This window comes from Teleopsis dalmanni, chromosome 2 (genome assembly GCF_002237135.1).
Source record: "Teleopsis dalmanni isolate 2A chromosome 2, ASM223713v2, whole genome shotgun sequence".
NCBI classification, from domain to species: domain Eukaryota; kingdom Metazoa; phylum Arthropoda; class Insecta; order Diptera; family Diopsidae; genus Teleopsis; species Teleopsis dalmanni.
In genome coordinates, this window is record NC_051847.1 from 96578510 (window position 1) to 96589329 (window position 10820).

The 10820-nt window shown below is 29.1% G+C and overlaps 1 protein-coding gene across 2 annotated transcripts; it reads right to left on the minus strand.

Annotated features, from left to right (window-relative positions):
- Nucleotides 1-1306: 1306 nt before the first annotated feature.
- On the minus strand, nucleotides 1307-2223 carry LOC119685300. Of its 2 annotated transcripts, none has more exons than XM_038099543.1 (2): nucleotides 2088-2223; nucleotides 1307-2038 (listed from the first exon to the last, which is right to left on the minus strand). In XM_038099543.1, exons 1-2 carry the CDS (start codon nucleotides 2122-2124, stop codon nucleotides 1356-1358), a joined length of 720 nt encoding a protein of 239 aa, XP_037955471.1. In that variant the 5' UTR covers nucleotides 2125-2223; the 3' UTR covers nucleotides 1307-1355. The 2 variants fall into 2 exon arrangements, with proteins under 2 accessions (XP_037955471.1, XP_037955472.1); XM_038099544.1 differs by having other exon boundaries at nucleotides 1308-2035.
- Nucleotides 2224-10820: the final 8597 nt, after the last annotated feature.

Below are 10820 nucleotides of genomic sequence, written 5' to 3' on the forward strand. Positions count from 1 at the left end.
AGCCAATTAAGCATATTGACGAAGCAGTCGTATTATTTAAAAAGAACTGTTCTACTTTATTAAACTTATAATCCGATCAACAAAGAATTAGTAATTCGGGCATTGAAACCCGTATCCATATCGTATACTTAAAAATGCCAGTTCTTTCTAATTTAAGCTAATTGGAATTAATTCAAGCACCATATTTTATTTGAATTCTTTAAAAAGAAATATGAGTTTGCAGATCTTAATATTTATTACAGGGTAGCCTAATGAAAATGAAACTAACACTCAAACTGTAATTAATTTCCAAATTATAATTTCTATTTAGGCTATTCCTGGTTTTATGACTGGGATGCAATTAATTAATTTTATTCTGGTGGCACCACTGTTTTAGGGTTCTTCTATTTGTTTTGTTTTAAAATCCAATCACAATGCAGTCTTAAACAACTCAGTGTAAACAAATCTCTAGGGTTTCGGGAACTACTTTCTAACTGACAGTATTGTAAAACGTTATTTTAATACAGACAAATGGCAACAATTGCAGACAATCTATGACCGAATTGAATGGGATAGGTAAGGTATATATGGCCGTTTAGATTAACTTGCAGTGCAAACCCAGCCAACCTGACAAATCCTTTGCCTAACTGTCCCTTTGGGACAGAGAATTTTGTCAGCTGTGTTCTTGATAAATTGACAAGAGAAAAGCTTGTTTCACTCACCATCCCATGGTGAGATTTATATTGCAATATTAATAGTAATTTTGAACAAAACTATTTCAAATGAATTAATAGTGTATTTATTATTTTAAATATGGGTAAACATTAAAATTAATTTTAAAGTTAACTAAGAATAAGGAACTGGACTGCTAGATTCTTCGTCCTGTTAAAAATTATTTATATAAATTATGTTACATAAATATTATATATCATAAGGTTAATTTTTGCATATAATTTAGCGGTAATACAATTTCTACATGGATGGAGTCAATAGCATCCATAGTTCATATTATTCTAAAAGACAGATTAATGTATATAAAATATTATTTTTTCAAAGATTAATTTTGTTTTTGTTTTAAAATATGAAAAAAAAGAAATAACCGAAACTTTGGAAATAAATAAATAAAAATTTACTTAAGAAACTTAAAACTGACACAGTCCCATTCAAGCATTAAAAATATATGTTATAAATTATAAATGTTTAACCTATAATAAGTAATGGCTTCTAGTCAAATGCACCGTTCATTACCTCGAATAGAAACAACGAGATTTTCAACAAAAAAATTTTATTTTAGAATATACTAAAGGTTTCAAGCAAAAGATATTCTAAAAATAAATATATAACATTGTTTTGTATATAACAATAATGGGTCTGAGTCATTTGTTTTGTTGAGTCAGGTAGAAATGACGTGGTGGCGGAACTGCCGGTAAAATCATCCAACAAAATGTATGTATAAAACGAAATAATTTATTCCCTGGATTGAGTACTGAACCCACCTGTGCTGAAAACTTGGTTGCAGTACTCCAAACCAAGGATTTCAAACACGTCATTGTACAAACATGTGCCTTCTCTGTACGCACGACTTCAACTTTAATTGTCTTCAGCCGTTTCTTGGAGTTTTCTTCATGTTCTCTAGCAGCAATTCTAAACTTGTTATTTTCACACTCAAGTTTCTGGATACAGTTCATTGCAAATAAAATCATTTTCAAATTAGCCTCAAGTTCCTCAATTTTCCGTTCCAATTCCTTCCTTAAGACTTCATTCAATTGCACTTGTGCTTTATAGGCATTAGACAGTTTTTTTCCATTATTTGTACAACGTCGACATGCACGACATAGACGACATTTCTCTGCAAGCAAAGTCAATTTGAATTTTGCGGCCTTTCGTTTACATTTAGAGGTTTCCATTTTCTTTAAAGACTTTTCTTCAATTTTGACTGTTTGAACTGGACCTGAACTACTCTGCTGCAAGGCTTCATAAGGCATGTTTAGATCAACTAAATCATCCAGATCTTCTGAATTTATCTGCTTAATATATGACTCCATAATTGTTGACACTACTTAGGTAGTATAAAAATTATGTACATTTTTAAGACATATTATACTTACAAGAATTGTTGTAGAATTTAATGCTCTTATCTTCCATATATTTAAAAATTCCCCTTTTCCAATTATTTGACTTTAAATTTCAACTCCAGGTGTGTCTGCACCATAAGAACAATTAATATTGATATTGAAATACATTTTATTTATATGGGGAAATGAATTTGTTGATAAACAAATTTTTATATATATTTCCACGTTGCTTTGATTAAAGTGAAATTATTGAATTTTAATTATGCTGGTATAGTCTGATTATATTCTTTCAAATATACAGCATGTAACTTTATTTACAATAATCGGGATTTCTATAAACAAAATGAGTACATGATTATTTATTTAATCGTTAACCACCGATATATATTAAATAAATTAATAAATAACAAGTATCTTATATTCTTGGTGAGAATTTAAAAACTTGTTAAAGATTTTATCAAGAGTTTTTGTCAAGATATGTGATCAGGTCATCAGCCAGTTTACCTTACAAATTATTAACTTATAGATTTTGTCACTTATCCCAGCCTACTATTTTTAAATGAGCTAAAATCAAAAACCCAAAAGTTCCAAAAACAACAAGATCTTAATAATGTTCAAAAATACCTTGACTTGATAGGCCTAATATTGCTTATGAGAAACGTTGTCAAATTGTGTAATTATGTAAATAATATTATCTATACGTTCAATAGCGACCATTGTTCATTTAAATTGTTGTTGCTGTTTGCATCAAGATTAATAAGATTATATTTGAAAATGTTCTTAATATATAGATAATCATACAGAGAGAGGGCGAATGTTTCAACAAGAAACGGCATCACCGCACAAAATGTTATTAAATCAACAATAGCTGAGAGACAACGTTCCACATTTAATTTAAACGTATAGTGTCCAAATGTAAACCAACTTGGCATCTCGGTGCGGCATATTTTGTAGGCAAGGGCAGCACTAAAGAATACCAGTGTTGATGTGCCCAATAAAGCACTTCATAAATGGATGAGAACCTTTAGGCTTACCTTCTGCTTGCGTGCGTACCGTATGTAGACCAAATTAAGGATAATCCCATAGATACTTTGGAATGAATCCATAACATTTTATTATTTTTCATGTTTTCTATTAGTTCAAAAAAAAATATTAAAATAAAATTTTATTAAAAACTGTAGATCAATGTGGCTTCCTTAGGGTTACAATGCCAATAATAGACACAAAGCAACTATAGAAAAATCAATAGTTCACATAACCAACTATAGTCATTATAAATTTTGATTTTTTTCACTTCTTTGATTATCAATCAATAAATATATACCTAATCTTTATTAAAATACATATCACATAATATTAAGAGTGATTGATAAGAGAGGAAGCAACCATTACATTTCTCGCATATATATAGATCGAAAGGATTGTTAAAATCTTGTGAAATCTTTTGATTAAAATTCACTTCTTAGTATTTTTTTTATCGGACTACTTTAGTGACATATTAAACAAACCTGTCATCTAAGGCGTCATATTGTACTTTTATAATAAGCTATATATCGCAACAAATTTTTTTCAGCGATGAGCACCTTTCGACAGATGATTGTATCCACAAAAAGTCATTGTATAATGTACTTTTTGGTCTGAATATATGATTCGGTCAAACATTTTGAGAATATCGAAATGGTGACTGAATAAGTTATTAAATATTGGTGTCAAAACTTGGAAATATATCGGCTTTCTTGCTAAATTTGTCGTGCAATTTTTTATTTTGGTTATGTGATTTAGCCATAAAAATCATACATATAATATATCTCCAATAGGTTACTACATTTTTCGTATGAGATTACGCCAAATATCATATTTGTATCGTTAATCCTCAAACGCTAAACACTTTAAAAACAGATATTCGAAGAATTTAATTACACAGTAATGCCAGCCATGTACGAATAAATCATCAAAACTTCCTTAAAAATATCCTGGACTACAAAACCTCAAGTCCAGAACATTGAAATGGCGTTTTTTGCACCTAATACCATGAACCAAACAATATACTTAAATAAAAATCATAAGTGTGCTTCATTTATGTTTACTTTGGGGAACACTCATGAATGACCAGAGACCTTTATACGTCCCAGAGCTCGGGTATTTTGATGATCATCAAACTAATTTAATTATCTCTCATTTACTAGTTAATTTATTGTTGCACAATGTAGAGTCTAAAATTCTGTAGGAGTTTTTCATTAGTAATATACCATAGCATACCATAATTTAAGTAGCACTTTTTATTAGAAATCATTTAAAGTCTAACTTATTATCACATTTCTAATTGATTTCTATTGCATAGATTAATAATTTTATTATAATAAATTTCAATCCATTGATGATGATGATATGTATTGAATATAATTTTATAATTTACATAGAAAAAGAAAGAATCTTGCTCCTCCGCACCACACAGTTAGTTTTTATGAATAAATTAATAAATTCTGGACTATCTTCTTTAGTATTTCCAAAATAAGTAATTAGAGTTTTTATGCTTTTCAAAAATACACGGTTTTTTTTTTTAAGAAAACTGATGTTTATTATTGTTTTCGTCACGCAAAATCATAGACTTCCAGTATTCCAACATTTATCTACAACTGTTAACAACGGTTAGAAACATTACATTTGTATAACAGTACAAATATTTTGTGTTGCATAAACATGTGTCAGCAACAAAAACTACTACGAAACATTTATAATGTTAAAGTTGAATGAATCTTAAAATTCTTGTAAATTTTATTTAAATAAATTTTTTTTTTCTTAATATTAGTAATACAACATAAATTAGTTGTTTTTTTACTTAAATAAATTAATATTAAAATGAAATTTTTATTAAAATAAAATGTTAATGTTAAATGTTGATGTTAAAACTTTATGTGATTATGATTTCAATTTATTTTGTACAATTATTATATAGTTGATGTTGATATGCAGATGTGTCTGAGTTGATGATTCATCACCTTAACTCTACTATATCTGTGGACAGTTTTAAGTCACACAAAAAATAACTAAATACGGGGATTTATAATATACATTATCCATTAATTGAAAATAGAAAGCAGGTCTAAGTTTTTTATTTCGACCAGTGAAGATTTCGATACTGTATAGTATAGGCTAGGTTATACCGGCGATCTCACGGATTCACTATAAAGTGTGAATATTCATTGTATCCGTTGATGTATCCATTAATGATTACTTACACATTAATTACCATCATTTTTGCTAAATAGATATTTTTGTTCAACTTCATTACTAAAAACTGTGTAAATTTTGACCTGAGCTCTATCATAGTTGACAAATAATTCATGTGTAATTTAATGTTCCCGCAAATTCGCTTACATGACACATCCGCCATTTCACACAGGATAATACACTGCGAGGACACTAATTATATGCAAGTTTAGAAAATGAGCTGCTAATTAAATTTCACGTTCATTGATACCAAAAAAGGGTCGTCTACTAAATATCATATACAAATTTAGAAAATTCGTAATTTTGTGGTTTTCTACTCTGTCCGATAGAAAATGCAAATTTTGAGCATTAAATTCGGAAATCAATTGTTTAAAAAGAACAACAGTATTTCAACATACACGCATTTATATCTGCCAATTCACATATTTGCATTGCGAAAATTTACTCTGGTCAGTAAATGCAGTGTGAATGCTGTTTATTTAAATAAAGTCACTTTATTCGTATACGAATTACGCACCTCATTAAGCCTGATTGAGATATTCTCTAAGCTGTGTAAACCCGCAATTAATGAATAGATTCATTAAATTTAAATGTGAAACCTTTTATTATTTTAAAAAAATTAATACGCTTTAATTTGCTGTAAAGTTTATTATTATTTAAAGTGAAGTGACCTGTTTTATCTGCAATACTTTAAGAATACTTCAGTTAATGTCTTCACTCAGATACACACTCAAAAATCTGTTTAACCACTTTTGTTCACTTTTTTCAAATACAAATTTATATAATTTTTCATTAGTAATGAAAAATTTTTAAGATATATAGTTTTTTTTTTTAAAAAAAACTAAAACCAGTAAATCGTTTTAAATAGTTTGAAACTATAATGCAAAAAAAAAACTTAAAATTTTTGCTTAAACCGAAAACTGAAATAATTTCGTAACTGCAAGTATCTCCTCTAAAACACGACCGCCTTTGCCTTTGTGTTTTCGCTCTGTAAAAAACCTCAAATTTTTTCGCTCTTCTTCCCTTTTTTGGACAAAAATTTTAATTTAAGTTGGAATTTGATGAATTTTAATACAAAAGCCTGCAAAAATGAAATGGAAATCTTGAGACAAATTTTAAGCAAACGAACGCAGACAAAAACTGACATCATCAGTACATATTTTGCATAGTCAAGCTGTCAACCAAAATATTTGTCAAGATAGTGACATGAGTTAATTTTTGTGTGCGGAAGGAAAATGATTTTGAATAAAAAAGCATTCCAGTTTTAGATATATTAGAATTTCAGTGAAGAGTATATTAAGCCAAATTTCCTTTCTTAGCTGGCACATATGTCAGTCAGTCCATAACAAAAAATAGACTTCAGTCAATTTTGCTTCTTCAACTTTTCAAAATATATTCAATTTAATTTTATTCAAAATGATTTAAATAACAATTGAACTACTGTGTAAACTGAATGTTGAAGAAATTGGGGAATTTTTTTAATTGGTTTATAGAGGCGCTATTTATTGCCATACATAAGCCATAATTTTGTCTTTCAGGGTTGTAAAAAAACAGCATTAAGTCTGGTTGAAACAAGTGCATTTTAAAATATTTCAAATGCTTGTTTTTTTTTCATATATTTTTTTTTGTTGAGTTGTGTATTAAAATATCTAAAATGTAAAAACACTAAAAAAGTTAGAGGGTAAATCACAGCAACTTGATTAGTAAATCAAATCACAACAACAACTAAAAATCATTTAATGTAAATACAAAGAAAACATAATAATGATTAGAAAGGCAATTGCAAGCATTTTTAACTTATATACCTATTTAAATTAATTCACTTAATTATGTATTTGAAATTCTTAGTAAATGAAATGCTCATATGGTTTTAACGTATGATTGGAATATTGCACCATATTTCCAGTGAACATTTACAATAGACTAATTTTTGAATTTGGCTGCACTGAAACTTAAGATTTACAATTTTTACGAATAAAACCGTGCTCTGAAAATTTTAAGCGCATTATTGTTGCTTCACATGTTTTCGTTCGGAAGTTGCAAGTACTTTTGTACTAGTCTGATAGAAAAAAATACACCCATAGTTAAATCTATAAGCATATACTTTTCATATCTAAAATCTTATCAAGAGAACAAAAACTTCGCATATATAAATGCCTAATTAGACCAGTCCTGACATATGGCTGCAAAAAATGTACGCTCAAAGCAAACAAAACATGCCAACTACTACCCCACGAAGGGAAAGTACTGAGATTTTTCTCCGAATACGTCTAGATGATGGCACATATCATATTCACTATAACCACGAAGTAGAGTACTCAACCGATAAGCAGAATGTTATATGATACATAAAATCACAACGAATACAATGACAAGGACACATTCAGTGTATGAATCGAGAACGATCAGCAAAACAAGCTCTTGTAAGAAACATGATTGGTTCCTGAAGAAGAAGTATACCTAGAATGAGGTGGCTAGATGATGCTGAAGAAGATTTAATGTAGCTTTGGCAACTTTGGCAACTTTGTGTAACCAATTTTTTTGTATTTTTTAAGCTATAAAGTATTGATTTAATCAAATCTCTGGTCAAAAACTGGCACATAACTTTAGTTATGAAATACCTTTGAAATCGCTATTTGATGTACCTAAATCATATTTGCTCATAAATATTTAAGAAAGACCATATAATGAGTCTTTCTGATTTAAGCAATTACCATTTGAGTTTTGTTTTGATTATTTCCTTAATTAGAAACATAAGAGCATTGGTCAGAAAAGAAAATCGCACTTTCTAAACTTTAATTTACGCTATAAACATTTTTTCAATTGCAACTATTCTTAAATATCAAGACTAAATCCATCAAGACTAAATCATTGTAAAGACATCGTAAGAAAGGTTTAACAAACTGAAAGTACTTAAAGTGTACATATTTTCTTAATCTTAAATAAATAGGTAGGTTAATTGAATTTCTGTTAACGATGCTGTTGTATTGTTAAATATCATATGCAAAATATTACCCAAATCCAATAGTGTACATCAAAATGAGCACTACATATGAGTTGTATGTCAATTACAATAACTTCCTAAAAGAACTGTATCTGCGGTTTTGAATATCTTTCAAAATTTTAAATTTATATATTAACACCTGCTAATCCTGTCAAGACAAATACAGGATTAAATTGATATGAATATTCAAAGAATTCATACAAAAGTTTTGTGGACATTTAGAAATTATCTAAATGAAAATAAATTAATATAATGAGTGGTATTTTAGAAAACACTTCAATCAAACATAGTGCAAACTATCAGTAACTTTTGTAACTCTTAAATATTAAATTATAATATTATTCGAGTTTTCTATTTTTATTCCATATGCCACATATATATTTAATTTAAAAGGTGTTTCGGAGATTAGGTTTGATACCAAAGCAAACGTATAATTCTAAATCAATATGAAATTTATTTAAAATGATTACATATACTGCAACTTATATATTTGTTATTTATAATCATGGAATTAGATATTTAAAAAACTTTGAAGATATAATTAAAAATTGTTCCGTAAAAATACTAAAATAAATGAACAAAACATTAAAAGAAATTATTATCATTAAGGTACATTTGATCAACAAAATGCTACTACTACTGATTTTCTCCTTCTCCTTCTCCTTCTGGAGCATAGGGCCTCTATCCTAAATTTAAATCGTATTCTGTTAGGAGGTATTCTTTTGACATCATTATAAGTAAATCCGGTATCTTTTGATTGTTCTTCAACTTTTTTTCCACCATATTCGTGCTAGTGAACCGGATCGCCGCATACCTTGTATGTTCCACCGCAGTGCTGGCCTTGTTTATTATTTGCAAATTATCAAAATGTGTGTCCGCATCAGTCCCATTTGAATTTTGTTATCTCCGTTGCAACTTGGAGTTGGTTTATTTTATTCTCCCCTATAATTTCGTGTTCGATATTCTTTCCGGTCGAGGATTTTGAGAATTCGATGGAGACACTTATTGACAAACAATTACAGTTTGTACCGCACGGGGCGGTACGCAGATCTTACATTAAGACCGAAAAGTTTTCGGAAATTCTCATTTAAAATTCGCGCGCTGTATATTTTCCGATATTTTAAGTTTATGTAGTTTGGCAGCACTGTCCTTAATTACTATGCCAAAAATGAGCGCGATCTGTCAGACAGTTCGTTTACGGCAGCTGTTGAAACCAGTTCACCTCAGTAGGGCGTTGCGAAAAAAACAATGGAAAAAAATATTGAACAAAGAGTTTGCATCAAATTTTGTGTTTCGAACGAAATTTCGTGTGCAGAATCGTTGCGAATGCTACAAAAGGCTTATGGGGAATCAGTTTTATCGAAAACTCAAGTTTATGAGTGGTACAAAGCCTTCCAGGACGGTCGTACGACCGTCGAAGACATTTCGCAACGCACTACTGAGGTGAACTGGTTTCAACAGCTGCCGTAAACGAACTGTCTGACAGATCGAGCTCATTTTTGGCATAGTAATTAAGGACAGTGCTGCCAAACTACATAAACTTAAAATATCGAAAAATATACAGCGCGCGAATTTTAAATGAGAATTTCCGAAAACTTTTCAGTCTTAATGTAGATCAATCATTGAATAATCACGAAGATTATGAGAAATACTCAAATTAGTTAGTGAGATGGGTGAGACTCTACAGAAACCCCGCAGCCATTATAGAGTAAAAGTGACCAGATGCACTAACTCGGAAAAGTTAACATAGCTTACAGTTTGTTTTGTATTTTCTTTGAGCATTTCCATGTTGCATATGCGTAGAAAAAAATGTTATAATTAATATTTACTAAAGTACATACTGTTATTTTCACACAATATTTTTTATTTTTTAAGATGTTCTCAGAATATCTGTGTACCTTACGACTCTAGGTCTTCAAAATGAATAAATTTATTAGAGTAACTGGTTATGGATTGCTTGAATTCAGAATGCAAAGTTATGTGATGGAAGCCAAACTTTTTTAAATGTTTAGTCTAGAGCTGTGCACCTATGTCTTCATCCAATCGTTTTTTCTATACTATTCAGTTCTTATATTAATCTGTATATTCAGTAAATATCGGCTCAGAAGATATTTGCGTCTATGAATGATTTCCCTTATAAAAGGGTAAGCAATAAAATAATTACAATAGTGTATTATATATAGTTCATTACATTAAATTGTGCTATATTATAAATCTGTTGAAATTTAATCAAAATTAAGAAAAATTTTTATTAGTGAACGAAATTGATGTACCACAAATACATTTTAAATATCAAAGAAATTCGCAAGAACCTGAAATATATAAATCGTGAATATATATACTTGAATGTAAAATCAAAATTTTTAAATTAACTCAAATGTTTGCAATATTTATCAACAAATTCCCAATCTTTTATTTATCCAAGTACAATTTTAAATTATTTTTACGTAAATAAAACATTTTCGATTCCCCAGTCGACGGCATAGTTATGTGTTAAAATTCTCCTAAATAAATATTATATTTTACTTTCG